At 46.8% G+C, this 16,685-nt stretch overlaps 2 protein-coding genes across 9 annotated transcripts in view; one reads left to right on the plus strand and one right to left on the minus strand.

Annotated features, from left to right (window-relative positions):
* MTUS1 (microtubule associated scaffold protein 1) overlaps window positions 1-4,707 on the plus strand; it is a 173,665-nt gene extending 168,958 nt beyond the window's left edge. For all 8 annotated transcript variants that reach the window (XM_040490060.1, XM_040490059.1, XM_040490061.1 and 5 more), the window contains 2 exons: window positions 1,569-1,666; window positions 2,372-4,707. In XM_040490060.1, coding sequence (XP_040345994.1) covers window positions 1,569-1,666; window positions 2,372-2,585 — 312 coding nt within the window. In that variant the 3' untranslated portion in view covers window positions 2,586-4,707. The remainder of the gene's footprint in view (window positions 1-1,568; window positions 1,667-2,371) is intronic.
* A 639-nt stretch (window positions 4,708-5,346) lies between these two features.
* The window catches only part of PDGFRL (platelet derived growth factor receptor like), a 71,302-nt gene continuing 59,963 nt past the window's right edge, over window positions 5,347-16,685 (minus strand). The window contains exons 3-6 of the mRNA XM_040490067.1: window positions 14,167-14,318; window positions 9,770-10,063; window positions 7,435-7,574; window positions 5,347-5,799 (exon numbers count right to left, since the gene is read on the minus strand). Coding sequence (XP_040346001.1) covers window positions 5,611-5,799; window positions 7,435-7,574; window positions 9,770-10,063; window positions 14,167-14,318 — 775 coding nt within the window. The 3' untranslated portion in view covers window positions 5,347-5,610. The remainder of the gene's footprint in view (window positions 5,800-7,434; window positions 7,575-9,769; window positions 10,064-14,166; window positions 14,319-16,685) is intronic.

A 16,685-nucleotide genomic window follows, 5' to 3' on the forward strand; every position in this document is an offset into this window, starting at 1 on the left:
CCCCCATCAACCCTCAGTTTGTTCTCAGTTTTTAAGAGTCTCTTATGTTTTGGCTCCCTCCCTCTCTAACCTCTTTTTTGTCCCCCCCACCCCTCCCGCATGGTCTTCTGTTAAGCTTCTCAGGATCCACATAAGGGTGAAAACATATGGTATCTGTCTTTCTCTGTATGACTTATTTCACTTAGCATCACACTCTCCAAACCCTCTCCTTTAAAATGAGGGAATTGGGGTGCCTGAATGGCTCAGATGGTTAAGCATCCAACTTCGGCTCAGGTCATGATCTCATGGTTCATAAGTTGGAGACCTGCGTCAGGCTCTATGCTGACAGCTCAGAGCCTGAAGCCTGCTTCCCATTCTGTGTCTCCCTCTCTCTCAGCCCGTCTCCTGCTTGTGCTCTGACTCTCACTAAAAAATAAACACTAAAAACAAATTTTAAAATAAATAAAATGAGGAATTGGATGCGATCATCTCATCAGGCCAGTCATGGCCCAGTCTCTAATTCGAGATTTCCCCACCTCATGTTTTATCTTGAAATCCTTTATAATTACTGGAAATTCCAAGGTTCTCTTTTTCTTACAAGAATCTAGTCTCATTATTTTTTTTTTTTTTTTTTTTTTTTTTTTTTTGAAATTCCACCTGACTGGCTTGTCCTCACTGTTGATCTGGGTAATAGGAAACGTTAAGGACAATAGGATTCCCAACCAAGAAGTCATCATCAGAGTAGATTAGTCATGCACTACAAAGACAGGGATTAGAATTAATTCTGACAGAGTTGTGATCTCACCTCCTAAGCAAGTAATCAAATCTTACCTTTCGAAAGTAAATGGGATGTGATCAGCTCATCATCACGTTAAGTGATTAAATGGCTTCTGGGATTTTATGCTTTAATATCTTCACTGATCAATTCCTTTTCCTTGCAAGTTTAGCCCGGGCCAGGCCAGCAGGAGAACAAAATATCTCCAACTGAACTGAGGAGGGAGGCTTTCTCTAGTGTCCCTTCTCTCAACTGATGCTCTACAGAGCCTTGTGACTTACAGGGGTAAATGCCAGAGAGAGATTGGAAACCACATTTAAGGCCATAGAAAACACTGCCAAGAATTGCGAACTGTAGGCTTACTAGGAGTTTTCATCGAACATGGGGATTTTTTGTCTTCTCCTGAATTGGCTGTAGGAAACTGTAGTGCCCTTGATAGACCCAGGCAGGCTGGCTGCTGTTTTCATTTCACCACCTGGAAACTTATGAAAGGGGCACAGCCCCCAGTGTTGCCCCGGGCAGGGCACCAATTCTCTGGGGGGCAATTCTAAAAACAGTATGACCTAGGACAAACCGGTTACCCATGGGTCTGTCCGTTTTCACGCGGCCTAGCTTACATTTTTTAAAAATACACATCCAGATGCTTTGTGTTGGCTGCCTTAGAATCTTTTCACAGCATGTCAGTGTACAGATATGTTCGTAGATCTTCAAACTTACCTTAATGAAATCTCTGTGCTGGTGTCTGGAACGTGCCTCAGGGAGTGAGGGGCTTTATTTTTAATGTAAAAATGTTGGCATTCTCGTTTACACCAAGGTGGACAACAACACAGCATTGGTTGACAAACTGAAGCGATTCCAGCAGGAGAATGAGGAATTGAAAGCTCGGATGGACAAGCACATGGCAATTTCAAGGTAAAAATGGCCCTACTGTTCCCTACTGTTCCTGAGCTCCCACGTCCAGTGTTACGTTCTTACCGCACTCCACCCGTGTACCTCTGGAAATGGGGTTGAAGTGTGTGGTTAAACAGGTACTGATTTCCATGTGGAAAATAGGATTGGAGCCATGCATGCTTTTACCACAGTGGTGTTGACTGAATGGCTTGTCCCCTAAATAGGCAAGCCATCCCTGAGACCCTTGGGGGACCCTTCTGTCTTAGGACAGAAGACAGTCCTAAGACATGGAGACTATCCTAGCCGACTATCAACTCGCCCCCAAACGTGCTCTTCCTTTGGCTCACGTGCCCAGCGTTTCTCCTCCAGCCAAAGCCCCCACACCTTGCAGCTCTGTGCAGGATTCCCTTTTGTTCCAAAGGGATTTTTTTGGGGGCTCAAATGGTAAGAATTTTTTCAGGGCACCTGGGTGGCTCAGTCGGTTGAGTGTCTGACTTCGGCTCAGGCCACGCTCTCATGGTTTGTGAGTTCAAGCCCCACATCAGGCTCTGCACTGACAGCATGGAGCCTGCTTGGGATTCTCTCTCTCCCTCTCTTTCTGCCCCTCCCCCACTTGCATTCTCTCTCTCTCAAAAGTAAACGTTTTTTTTTTAAATAGTAAGAATTTTTTCAAGTTACTTTTAACTTAGATTCACATGGTTTGTGGCTCTGTTTTTTGTCTTCAAGGCAACTTTCCACTGAGCAGGCAGTTCTGCAGGAGTCCCTGGAGAAGGAGTCCAAAGTCAACAAGAGACTGTCCATGGAGAACGAGGAGCTGCTGTGGAAGCTGCACAACGGGGACCTGTGCAGCCCTAAGAGGTCCCCCACGTCTGCCGCCATCCCCTTCCAGCCACCGAGGAACTCCGGCTCCTGCCCCAGCCCCAGCATCTCACCCAGATGACGCCTTCTGGAAGCTGGGAGACTGTCGGAAAACATCTGTAACAGGTGTGCGGGACTGACCCTAACCACGCTCGACGGAGTGAGAGCTACAGTAGCGGACGTGTAGTAACCACGCTGGAACTGGAGAGTCGCCGCCCCCGAGGCTCCTTCTGAGACTGGAACACTCTGGAGGAAGACTTGGACCCCGTCCAAGAGCCCCCTCGCCAAAGACCTCAGAACGGATCCGCATGGACGGACGCTGTTGCACAAAGCACTTAAAGAACAAGAGGGTCTTGTTTGTTGCCTTTTTCACCTAAGCATAAGGCGGAAAGAAAACTCTCAGGGGCCTGTTAAGATAAAGATGTATAACCTTTATAATGTTCTTCACCGCGGACACCTTCTTGGGATTTGTGTTTTGGTCTGACTGGGGATGTGTGAGTGGAATGGATGCGGCAGACTGTCCCGTGTCTGATGCCACCTCCTTCGCTGTGTCCTGGAAGGCAGGTGCCCCACACAGCTGGGTATGTACTAACCGAATGCTAGTCCGTGTATGCACTTCCGCAAAAGCCATAGAGGGAGGAGCAGTAGTTGCTTGAATTAAGACTCTCTACCACCAACTTGGCTCAGCCCTTGACAGTGGGGAGCGGTAATGACACGACGAGCTGGGACTCTTCCATGTCCGTACAGCTCTCTGTCCTTCTGCGATAACTTGCTGGCAGTCTCTCAGTGTTCAGCCACGTCAGTTCAAACTAGCTAGATTTTTTTCTGTAGGTTTTTAACTTCCCTCTGTAAACCTAACATTATACTACAATCTATTTTCTCAGGCTATGAGCAAATATAAGACCCTAATTTTTCTAAAAATCTGTATAAAGAAAAGGGGCAGGACCAGTGGGTTTGCTTCTGCCTTATTTTTACCTTGACCTGAGCTATCCCCACAGATTGTTGGCTCTCCCGTTGTCTTCATTTCTGCCCTCTTCCTCTTCTCCACACACACCCTTCCCCCCCCCCAACTCCCCACCCCTCACCAGAGCCACAAAAGCAAACCTTCTACCTCCTACCTACTCTTCTCTGGGACAAGGAATAGGTTTTCCAGAGCCAGCTCGTCATCAAGGTGCCAAAACCACTTTCCAAACAAACCAAGGCCTGGATGTGACAGTAAAAATGTTGGGAAACCCTAAAGAGAATGAAGAATAAGGCATTAGCTAGTAGAACGGAGTAAGGTAGGATTCAGTGCTTATGGCTAAGTAGGAGCAGCTGGTGTAGGGCAATGATGCACTTAATGCATTCTGGAAAGATAGTGCTAAGCTTCTGTGTCCTCTTGGAGGAATCCTTCTCTGTCCTTGAGGTAGCAGAATGGTCAGTCAGTGGGTGGAAGATGTGATGTGTACAACGCCCTCCAAGCTGCAATTCAATTTCTCTTCAAAACTTATTACCTCCCCCAATTCTGATACTTTGGGGGGAAGTAGAAGGAAGAACTGTGGCTTTATCTCCCTGTCCCTGCATGTCAGTATTTACTAACCCGCGTTGCTGACGTCCAGTGGCTGTACAAGTAACTCCTGTAGTGTAAGAACAGATTCAGGATACCAGAGGTGGATATTTGAGTCGTCATCTACATGGATGCTACATAGCAAGCTGATATTCACGATGCATGCTTGTTTTTATTAGTGATTGTGTCTGAAGCCCTTAACCTCCAGCAGTGTATTATGTATGTTACCTTCCGTGTTTGCCTCTGATAAATGGGAATTTAGGCTCACTGCCACCTCCGGGAATAGCTCTCTGCTTGCCCTTCTGCGTTGTTTTCAATGCCATTAGCCAAAGTTGGGTTTGCCATCCATCTCCTAGGCATGGTAACTCTTGTGCTGTTCCCTGCTATCCTCCATACCATTTAGGTGTCTGGGGAAATCAATCTTACACAATTAATACAAAATGTCTTCAGAGAATGGGAGACAATAGGAGAGAAGATAGGAAACAAAACAGAACTTTAAGATTTTTTTTTTCTCAAACCAAATGTTTCTCACGTAGGACGGAAAATGTTGGCACGTCATAAAAATAAGGATGTGTAAACCGTAGTTGTGCTCAGTTTGTAGTGATAGAAAGTGTATTTTACTTTGATCAAATAAATAATGCTGGAATATTCAACATAAGGATTGCGACGTCTGACCTACTCCACCCTCTGAAGCGTCACTCAGTTTTCAGCCCTTCTCAAGGTACCGGTGACCGTTCGTCTCCTCTTCAGCTGTGTCCCCAGGGGTTTCCAGTGCAACCACCCAGTTGGTCATGGGCTGAAATCTGGCTCACAGAGCTAGACTCACAGGTAAGCTTCTCTGAATTCCCAGCTATGGGTACTGGAGAAACCGCAACTGACTTTAACAATTTCTGCTGTATCAGGTAAGAAAATGAGAACAGCCACAGTGCAAATATTTTTGGAGGTAGTAAAAAAGCCTAAATGAAGCTGAATCTTCCTTGAATCAGAAATCTATATGGAAAGTTAAAGTTCTAAAAACACATGTTTGCTTCTTACTGAATGACTCATCGAGAGCTAGTACTTTGGAGTGCAGCAGCCTAAAAAAGGGCTCATTTGCCTCAGTTTTTGATACCTTCACATCATTTTGAATATATAGTTGAACCACATATCACTTAATTTTTAGATCTCCTGTGTTATGGAATAGAATCTTTGGTATTGACCCAAGCAGTGCCCCCAACAAATCCTTCAACCAAAAAACCGAACACTTAGCCCATTTTGTACCAAAACCTGCCCATTGGATAGAAATGAGTATACAAAGTTAACATCTATGCTTTTTTATTATAAAAAGTAGAAATGCAGATACATAGGTAAGCAATCAAAATACATGCTTTCTGTCAGGAGTTAACACTATTAGGCCGAATGACTTCCTTTGAGTTTGGAGGTCTGGGTCTGACTCTCAGGGCAGGGGGTGGGGTTTGGCACCGAACGGCAGCCTCCGGCAAAGCAGGAGTCACCAGAACCCCAAAGCCGGCCATGTGCACAAATGAACTTGCCCTCAATTCATTATACCTCATTTTCCAAGTCAGGAAAACTCAACAGTGGTCGCTACTGTAGTCTCCCCTTGGAGATTCCGAGCAGTGCAAATGTAATACCCTACATCAGTGGTTGCAACGTCTTCAACTGTCAGGATGCTCTGGGAGATTCTTGTGGTGTGCCCCAGTCCTCTGTGGATCAGCCGCCAAGTGTCTTGAATCGTCACAGGCCTTTCATCCTGTTGAACAACACCCCCAAGCGCTGCAGCACAAGCAATAGGCTGCTGTAAACAGGTCCCATTCACCCCACACCACTGAGGCGGGGGGGGGGGGGGGGGGGAGGTTCTTGCCCAAACACCTAAAAGACTATTCGGTACATACAGCACAGGGGAGCTTTTACAGTATATGCAAACACTACACTGTTTGGAATGCTCATTTTGCTCCTAAGTTTCCACTTAAATTCTTTTGGAACCCCAAGAACATAGAACTGGTACTAGGCAAGAAACATGGATAAAAATTTCTGCTGCTCCCCCCTTCACATTGCCCACTCAATAGTTCTGGGACTATAGAATTTAAAGCCAGATGGGGCACCTGGGTGGCTCAGTCGGTTAAGCGTCCGGCTTCAGCTCAGGTCATGATCTCACAGTCTGAGTTCAAGCCCCACATCGGGCTCTGTGCTGACGGCTCAGAGCCTGGAGCCTGCTTCGGATGCTGTGTCTCCCTCTCTCTCTGCCCCTCCCCCACTCATGCTCGGTCTCTCTCTGTCTCAAAAATGAACAAAACGTTAAAAAAAATTTTAATAAAAATTAAAAAAGAATTTAAAGCCAGAAAAGACTGACGCACTCACTGTGTAAGTAAATGAGAGCTCCCCATTGTTCAGATTTGGTGAAGGAAGAAGTAGAAACAGCCAGGCCAAAGGACTCCAGTGGGAGCAAAGTTGTACCAAGAATGGATGCCACGATGCCCTGGATGATCTAACTCCCTATTTCTAGAAAGTGAGATGGTCACTTTGGAGAAGCTGCACCCAACTATGGTGAGCCGAATGTTGTGTGTTTTGGATTTGCTGAACAGGATTGTAATATCACCAGTATTAATAAATACACTTTCTGCTCATTAAAAAACAAAAACAAAAACCAAAACACACTTCCATGGAAAATCATGGATGTCTTCAAAGTGTGACCACACTTTTTAAAAACAAGTACCTACTACCAGGAAAATATTTTTTCTCCAGGGAGACTTATTTTCCACCAATCACAGCCCCTGAGCCAGAAGTGTATTGGCTACTGAGTATGTCTTAGGAGGCCAAATCTTCTCTGGCAACGAAGGGATTATTCCATGTTGGTAGCAAAGCTGTTTATTTTAGCGAGCAAAATGGGCACGGAGGCTAAATGTGCAGGTGTTGCTCTTATGGAAAGTCTATTTTAAAATTATCTCTGGCCTCACAGCACCTTTTTGCCAGGGCCTAGGTTTATATGCCCACTTGGTGGATGTGCTCACCACAGAGCATAGCTCGTATAGGGAGCACACTCTGAGGGAGACGAGTTGGCCTCCAATTGACCCAGAAATGGGGGTGGAGAAAGAGGGAGCCCCCTCCTTTCTCTTTCAGGCTCTGTCCCTGCTTAAAGGTTATGAAGAAAAATAACATATAAAGAAGGTACACTGAACTGCCTAATGGAACCCACTTTTTTTTCCTGTCCTTTAAAAGAGCCACTTGTAAATATTACTGGAACAGCTTAGAAAACAAGTAAAACCTGGCCCCTGATACAGTTTCACACACTGCTCACACTCGTTAAGTTATGACCTCTTCACCTGGGGGTGGGTTGGAGGACAAAACTAAATGTCCTGAGCTGGCCGAGTAGGGGCACAGCCCTTACCTTCTGTCCTGGGTAGATCCACCTGAATTCCACCTCGACATCAGGTTCCCCCAGGACGGTACAGAGGACGCTGATGTCATCCCCACTCCTCACTTTGTTTGAGGATGCCAAGATGGTTGTTGACGGAGGGCCTCTGGGAACTGGAAGGAGACAGGGTAAGTGAGACAGAATCCACGGGTATGATGTTGAAGACAAACCTCGAGGCATATTCTGTTCTTGGAACTGAGCTGTGACATGTCTGCCTTCCTTCCAGCTTCCCAGCCGGCTTCAGGCCTAGACTATCCCATCACTTCTGGTTTCCGGTGAAGCCTCCTCTCCACACTGGCAGTCCAGAATGGGGTGCTCATCCAGAACCCCCAGGCCCAGCCATTACATTTATGTTAAAGGAGGCGGCTAAAAGTTGTGGGAATAAGGGGAATAAAGAAGGTGAGGGAGAAGAAGGTGCTTGGGGACAGAGTGAGCAGAACATAGAGAAGGCTGGCGGGAAGGAGGGCGGCTGAAGGAGTGAAAAGGACCAGACAGGTGTGTGGCTGTCCATCCTCAGAAGGAAAAGGAGCAAGTCTGAATCTAACGAAAAAGGATGTTTGGAGGAAAGGTACAACTACTGCCATCTGCTTGCTTTACTTGACAGCATTTTAGAAACATGGGGGTCAGTTCACTTAAATAATTCTGATGGCGGCCTTGAGCAAGCCAATGGACTAGGAGCAGGGGCTACAGCAGCGAACAGCACAGACATGGTCTCTGATCCCTTGGGGACCTGTCTTCATGGTCTGAAGAAGGCAGACACTAAACAATTGGACAGTTAATGTTCAACTTGGGTTGTACTATGAAGAAGACCAGCATGTTCTGCAAGTTCAGAGTAGCCTGAAAAGCAAGAATGGCTTCCTTGAGGGAACAATGTTTGAACTAAAACCTGAAGGGTGAGCTTGCCAGGCATGGAGGGAGAAGCAGGAAGTCACCGGGGGAATCACTGTGTGAGCTTCGGCTGTGAGGTAGACCAAGGCCAGGCAGGCTGTGGAGCAGGGCAGAGGGCCGAGGGCACCTCAGCCCACATGGAAGATTCTGACTAGAGTTCTAAGAAAAGTGGGAACCCAGGGGTACCTGGGTGGCTCACTCAGTTAAGCGTCCGACTTCGGCTCAGGTCATGACCTCACGGTTCGTGAGTTCGAGCCCAGCGTCAGGTTCTGTGCTGACAGCTCGGAGCCTGCTTCGGATCCTATGTCTCCCTCTCTCTCTCTGCCCCTCTGCCCCTCCCCTGCTTGTACTCTGTTTCTCTCTCTGTCTCAAAAATAAACATTAAAATGATCACGTTAAAAACAGTTCAATGTTTAGTGGAGAGATTTGAGCATACTTCAATCCCTTCAAGAAGTGGGGAGTTAGGCCAATCGGAAGAGACTGAATTTACACATCCATGGGATTTTCCAGGAGCCCTCGGCATGGAGAAAGGGTACAAGTATGTGCTCTAGGGAGGTATTTCCCTGGACAGTGGGAGGACAACAGGCGGGCAAAGAGTTGAGGGCACGGGCACAGAGCATAGCCATGTCGAGTCCTGGACCCCAAGCAGGGTGGGGGTGGGGAGGGCGGGAGAGCAGAGGGGAACGCAGGGGTGGACGGCAAAGATGAGGACACACACACAGGAGTCAGTGAACACTGAGCAACAATCTGGGCAAGGATGAGGTCCTTCATCAAGTTGGTGTCTGACTCAGTGAGTGATCCTCAAGTCGGAGCAGGTGTAGCTGTGGGCAGGCTGAAGGTGCGGCGGAGGGAGGGAGGGAGGGGTGCCTGAGGTGGAGGGTCGAGGCAGTGAACTAGGTGGATGAGCTCCAAGTGGATGTCGACGTCACCCAGTGACAAGGAGGACAATGAGCAAATGAGGGGAATGAATGGAAAGGAGAAGAAAAAGCTGGTGGAGCCGCGAGACTCGGAGGAGCAGAGGTTCCTAACAGCAAATGAGAGAACGAGGGTGAGGAAGGGGGAACAGACACAAGAGGAGCTTGACCTTGAGTTGGCGAGGGATGGTGCCCTTAGGAAACCACAGATTTGGGTCACAACAAAGAGGATGCTCTCATCACAGAAGATGTTCTAAAAGGCTGGAAGAACTGGAGAATTGCTGATACATCACACGGATATAGTACTAGAGCGAGCAATGGGTGAAGGGAGTCAAGGGGTGTTAGCTCAGGGTCACAGGCAGTTCTAGAAATGGCAGTGCAGTAGAAGAGCCTTTAAAAACAGCATTCTGTGCCTCCTGATTTCCATCCATAGTTTGGAAGAGCAGTGCCGGAGACGGGCCAGCTGGAAGAGACTGAAGTCTAGGCGCTCGTCGGGGCAGGCTTACCTTCCACATACAGTAGTTGGTACTTGACTGAGATCTGAGACTTGCCCCCAGCCTCCGCCTTGCAGTAGACCACCCCCTGGTGGTCGGAATGAGGTTGCAGATACACAAAGCCCCTCTTCATGTCATAAACAATGTCTGTCCCATTGGCTGGGATTTCCTTGGCAGGGAACTCCCTGTGGAGGGTGACTCTGGCCGACGGGACAGTCACTCGACAAGGAACCACAGCCTGCCTGTCCGGGTTCAGGTAGACAACATCAAAGTAACTGGGAGAAGGTACAAAGAGTTCTCCTTTCTCTGCGAAGGGAAAGACAGAGGTTTGTTTTTTCTGGAGAAACAAGGTAAGACCGCTTGAAGAATGTTTACATTCTACGGGCATAGAGAGGGGATTGGCAATATACTCAGATACTGAGTCTTTACGCATAGAAAAAGCTACTCTTCAATGCTTTTCCTTTTTTGTAAAAAAAGATTTTACTTCCCATCTCCTTAAAGGCAACAAAAAGGTATTAGTTGAAGCCCAAATCAGGCCCATGAATTACCCCAATAAGGAAGCAGGGAAGGAGACGGGTTTCCTTAGGTTAAGAGCAGTTTTAAAACCTGTGAGCAGGGGCATCTGAGTGGCTCAGTCAGCTGAGCCTCCGACTTCGGCTCAGGTCAGCGATCGCACGGTTCCTGAGTTCAAGCCCCGCGGCAGCACCATCGGGGCTCAGTGCTTGCAGCACGGACCCTGCTTTGGATCCTCTGTCCCCCTCCCTCTGCCCCTCCCTGGCTTGCTCTCTCAAAAACAAATCAACATTTTTTAAAAAAACAAAACCTTGTGAACAATTTGCTGTGTCTCTGGAGAAGCCCCAAAGCCTGTACTCAGTCACTGGAACAGTTCTCCAGCACAGCAGAGCCTCTGGGAGGCCCGGGTCACTGAGGACACTGGTACCCTCGCCTGTCCTTACAGCCCAGAGGACGGTGTTCCTGCCACAGCTAATAGAGAATTAAGGAAGGTCAGATGAGGGGCCCAGTGGCCTCAGGTTCTGAATTCTGCTTGTCTAACTCTGGGCTGGGGAATCCAGTCCGTTTCTTATGTCCTCCAGTTTCCCCTGAAATCATTATCCCTATACCTTAAGTTCTAGATGATGGCACTGGCTCTTACAGAAGTGAGAGAAACGAGGACTGGGTTGCCCACACATTCATTCCTCAGGATGCTCAAGGGACTGTGGGTTAGAGTAATTTTTTTTTTAATTTTCTTTTAGCATGGCACGTTGAATCCTCTGTGTTGTGGATGCTAGTGTGAGGGAATGCTACAGGAATTGCTAAGAGAAATCTTTGAACTTGATCATACCCCAACATTTAATTGTTTCCTATGTTTTTCCCACAACGTTCCTGATACAAATCATTATTCCTGGCTTTTTCCTTCACTAGCCCTCTTTGTGCCACATTCATGTGATGTTTTAGGTTGGTGACCTATTCTCAGACACAACATCAAATGTCTCCGTGGGCCAAGATTTCTTTGGCTGGGAGTGCCAAGTTCACTGACATGGAGGTCCTTCCCCGGCTCTGAGATCAAGGAGTATGCCATGGCTCAGGGAACCTCCATCTTTTGCAAGGCTTTCTATCAGGCTGGGTGATGTGCGCCACATTCATGATAGATTGACTTTCAGGCTTAGTTAAGGGGCACCTTGGTCAATGTTGTTTCTGACACCCATGTGTTCACACAGAGTAAGTCTATATGGCCTTGGATGGGTCAACTTAATCTCTGCTTCCACATCCCCATTTGGAGAGAACAGAATCTCTAGGACTAAAGAGAGCTTTTGAACAAAAACCCTTCAGGAATTTCTGATTCTAAGATTTAGAAGTAACTTTTCTTTTGTTTTACAGAGGAAACTGAACCAATAAACAAAACCAGTAGATTAAGTGAACAATCCAAATTCTAGAACACAAAAATGTGGTCTTACTTCTTGTTACTGTAAAACAATCTTTGAAAGAAGTGACCTCACCAGTTGCTTTAACCAACAGAAAAAAAAAAAAAGAAAGAAATTCGTAAGCAGATTCCATCTACCAACAACAAAAAACTTTACTGAAGTTCATTTAAAAAAATTTAGAGTACACATGCCTCCTGCAAACATGTTTGTATGTATTCAAGTCAATGCTAAGCGTTACTTTAAGAAAACTAAGCACATGGAAATTTAGATTTCAAAAAAAAATCAAATAGGCTACCAAGTCCAAATTTCAACAAACCCCATATTTAGTAAAATGCTCATTAATGTGGTTTCACTACATATGATCATTGGAGCCCAAGCCTTTTGCTATGAGACAGCTCTACCGCCGGTAATGTTCTCCTCCTTGATCTGGATGGTAGTTAATATGTGCATTCATTTGAGGTTAATTTATTGAGCTGTATACTTATGACTTGTGTAGTTTTCTTTGTATATATTATAGTTCAATAAAAAGAAAAACCTTCTGAGAGCCTCTCGGATAAAGAGTCATTATAATATGTGGCAGTTGCTTAATCAAAAACCGCGCAAATTAACAACAGTCGAAAAGAGGCTTCACGGTGTTTGCAACCAAACTCTGGGAAACCTACAAACATAATGAATGCCAGACGTTTCTCTATGTGGGTCGTGGGGAAGCATATGTTCTGAAAGAACCGGAGCCACGAGCAGGAGGCTCAGCTTCCGAAACAGCTCATCTTGGTTTTGCAAACCCACCCATGCCTGAAGAGACAAATGCTAAACCCTGGACTGAAAATCCAACTGGCCTCTTGCCTTGCTATTGAGAAAAGAGAAAATGATACAACACATTAGGTCATGCCCCTTTTTGATCCAAGTTTCTTCACAGTTGAAGTAAATAGTTTGGTAAATATTTTAGCCTTCCTTTGATTCCCTAAAGAGCTGCCCATAAATTAAGAACGAGGACCTAGCTCCAAAACTCAAAGAGAGCCCTTTAACCCTCACGGGGCATTCGGCTCAAGGGAAGTCTTCAGTTCAAACTTTCAATTCAAAATCCAATCTTTTAGAAGGACACGATAGTGCTAATCATGGCAAAGAATCTTGAACCTGCAGTGTGAAATAGGGTATCAGTCCTTGTCCAGAAAAACAGGCTCTAAAGGCACATGAGCAAGTCTGTGCAACACATTCCAGAATGAGGATCAGAAGGGATTACCTGTGAACAACTGTTAGCCATTCGCCTGACAACACCAGTGATGCTAGCTAGTGTCTTTCTGCCTGTCTATCAATCTACCCACCACCTTGTCCTAGAAACAGATTAGGGCAGTAAGAACATTAGATCCCAGGTCAGAAAAACAGGGGCTGACTCTTTACTCCCCGTTACCAGTCATGGAATCCTGACCAAGTCACCTTGCCCTTCAAGGTCTCAGCGTCAGCATCATTATTTCTAAAACAGAGATGGTCAAAGAGCTTCTACTTAGTTCCTAGGGGTGTGGTAAAAATGAAACGAGATACATGTGACTCCAACACGGTAGAGTGCTCTGCTAACACATCTTCTGGCTGGAGAGGAGCTGTGTGGGTGGGAGGGGGGGAAACATTCGAGAGTTTGCTACCATTCATTAATGGCCAGTGCAGAAGATCATTTGGGTCCTAGGCCTAAGTCACTGTAGGTCCGAAAGGCGGAGGGAGTCGGGATGTAGACAGCGCTCATGAGAGCCCCTGCCTGGACACGAAGCAAGCATTGTGCATTTTTAGGCCCTTCACTCAGCGCAGGGATCGGGGCTGGAGCCACAAAGCCCACAGGCTTTGGGAATCGTGCCCCCAAAACTTCAGCTCACAGTACGCTAAGAACAAATATGAGGAGGCCTTTAGCGAAGCATCGTACGGCCACGGAGGCTCTAGAAAGATCATCATGGGCCCTGAGAGCACAGTGACTACACGTGCACAGCAATGTTGCCCAGTAGAGCTTTTTGTAATGACGGACGTGGTCCCTGTCTGCAACGTCCAGGAGAGCCACGAGCCGCATGTGGCAATGGAGCACGTGAAACAGGGCGAGTGGCCCTCAGAAAGTGAGTTTTAAGGTGTTTAATTTTAAACCATTTTCACTTAAATGTAAATAGTCACACATGCCTAGTGGCTGCCATATTGGCCAACGTAGGTACAGACTCAGGAATCAGCCAGGGTTTGAATCCTAGTACCACAACTTACCTGTGTGACCCTAAGGAGGTATTTCATTTCGCTAAAACTCTACTTCCCAACGAACACAAGAGAAATGACAGGAGTGCTTCCCCTGGAGGGTCGCTGGGGAGACTTACACGAAATAACAGACATAAACTGACAGAGCCTGGCACACAGGGAGCGCTCTGATCGTCACTGTTAGGTACTCGGCACCCAGTTGGAACCTGTACCTCTGGGCCAAGTCCAGAATACCGAAGCGTCCCACCGACACGCCCAACGGTTTACCTGTAAAAAAGATGTAGGTGGAGCCGGTTTTGGTCTCGTCCTTCCTGCAGACGTAGCCCTGGCAGAGCTGTCCCCAGCAGCTAAACTCGCCCGTGTCCGCGGCCGTGGAGTTGACCAGAGTCAGCTGGCCATAGCGCTCGTGCTGCCTCACGCTGTCAATGGAAGCGAAGCCAGCTCACGCGGGGGGGCCCCAGCAGGTGCTCTCCCCTCTGCTGTTCCCCACGGCAAATCCCCCTGGCTCTGCGGGCTGGCCTCTCTCAAGCGGCACAAACTAGTAACAGCATGTTTGGGGGAAAAGTGTGTGGAAGGGTAGGGGGCGGTCAGAGAGAGAAGCTTCTAAAAGGAAGACATGACGTTTACATTTTATAACGAGAGGGGATTCTCTTCCACCTCAGCGCCGGAGCTTCCCTAAGTAAAATCACTGGTCCATTAGCAACGCAGCCACAGAAAGTCAGCCAAAGAGCCTTTGCTCCTAATGAACGCACTTAAAGAGCAGTCAACATGAATGAAAGCACACACCGTGGGCCACTGTGAAAATCTCTTGGATCAATAAAGAGAAGGTTCTGAACATAAGCTTGGGATCTTTGAGATGCCACATTTCATAATAAAAATGCAAACTTTCAGGGCTCCTGGGTGGCTCGGTCACTTAAGCGTTTGACTTTGGCTTAGGTCATGATCTCACGGTTCATGGGTTGGAAACCCGTGTTGGGCTCTGTGCTGACAGCTCAGAGCCTGGAGCCTGCTTCGAATTCTGTGTCTCCCTCTCTCTCTCTCTGCCCCTCTCCCCCACTCTCTCTCTCTCCCCCCAAAATAAATAAACATTAAAAAATAAATAAATAAAAACTTTAGGGGAAAAATGCTTGGTTGCTAAGATTTACTAAGCCCCAGTTATGCAGCCCACCTCTGGTACAGTGCTTAGAACATTTGAGCATTTAACTTTCCTCTGACCTCACACTATTATTTCTACTTATATTTTCTCATTTTGCAACTCTTGCATTTTTAGCTTGTTCATGTGAATATATTTGCAAACTGCTTCAGTTCCTTCTGGAATAAGGAGAGACATAAATATTAATATTGAACTCTATCACTAGCTGATGATAATGGTGATTCAGTGTATTATGTTGTGACAGGAATCCAGATGTATCATCAACGGGAGACATATTCCCCTGTGGCTTATGAGCCTCTGCACGTGGGCATGCCAATATAAATGGTTTTAATCCAAGGATGCATCTCAAATAGCCAAATGGCTCACCCCTCTGAGATCCACATACTTTTGTGACGTAGCTGAAACTCTCCTGTTGTGCTTTGCAACACCGTCAATGAGGTAGCCACACTAAATTTAGCACACAACCAATGTCTGGTTGGTTGATCCTAAACACAGCCCTGTTCTGGTTCACCGCTGAATAGCTGCTTTCCCCACCAGGGCCTCTGTACTCCCACACCATCAACTACGTCCTTTCAAGGGAACGGAAATCTCTCCCCCTTCAGGAAGCTTTTAATTAGAATCAACTCTCGCTTTCTCCTAATGACGTAATTAGCCCCCTTGTTCTCTATCCCTCGGATACCCATGGCTTCCTGTTATTACAATGGATGGCAAAAACTCTGAGGGCGGGGACTGGGCCATATTTGTTTTATATTCCCTCAGCAACAAATCTGTGCACAGTACACAGTAAAGATTCCCTAGAAATGAGTGGAGTGAAATTGAATTGAACCACAGGGTTGGAAGTGGAAGGAATCTTAAAGAGAAGGCACCCATCCAGTGATGTGTGGGAAAAAAAGAAAAAGGCGTCCAGCTCTCAGCACTGCAGATGAAGAAACTGAGTCTCAGAAAGAAGTGACTTCCCTGAGACCCACAGCTAGTGGACGCTGAGTCAATTACTTAAGTGAGTGAAGTATGTACTCATCAGAGAAGCAAACACATGTAAAGTTCTGCATGCCATAACAAATTCATTGCATTCTTCTAACGGTGGCTTAATTGCACATAATTGCAGTAATTACTAGTAGTAATTATTGTGAATACCACTACAACAATGACACATAATACATACCCCACGGCGGAGATAGCACAGCAAATAAAAAACAGTGGACCTCAAGGATATTACAGTCCAGGTAGGTAGTTAAAACTAATATACACGAAAGGATCAGAGAATAAGTAAACGAGTACAATAGGAATTCTGAAAAGGGATTTATCCCCGTGGGTTGAAGAGGCTGAAGGCAGCTTTGGGGAGGAAATGAGACACACCAGACCTTTAAAGGCGGGGGTGGAGAGGCAGGGGCAGTGAGCTCACTTGCTCAGGAAACTACAGTCCCGGGAGGGCTGGGACCAACCTGGTCTGCTCCTCTTACTGCACCCCCACGGCCTGAGTGCATGGTGGGTGGAAGGCACTCAATACCGATTTGAGGACTTAACGTATTCACCACAGAGGACACAGAGGGAGGGGGTTGGGAGTCACGGGGCATTTGGTTGAGAACAGGCAGCAGGGACCACCCTCAGGTGTGGAGGTGGGAAGTGACGGCAC

The sequence above is a fragment of the Herpailurus yagouaroundi genome, unplaced genomic scaffold (genome assembly GCF_014898765.1).
Source record: "Herpailurus yagouaroundi ecotype Mexico unplaced genomic scaffold, PumYag 181, whole genome shotgun sequence".
NCBI classification, from domain to species: Eukaryota; Metazoa; Chordata; class Mammalia; order Carnivora; family Felidae; genus Herpailurus; species Herpailurus yagouaroundi.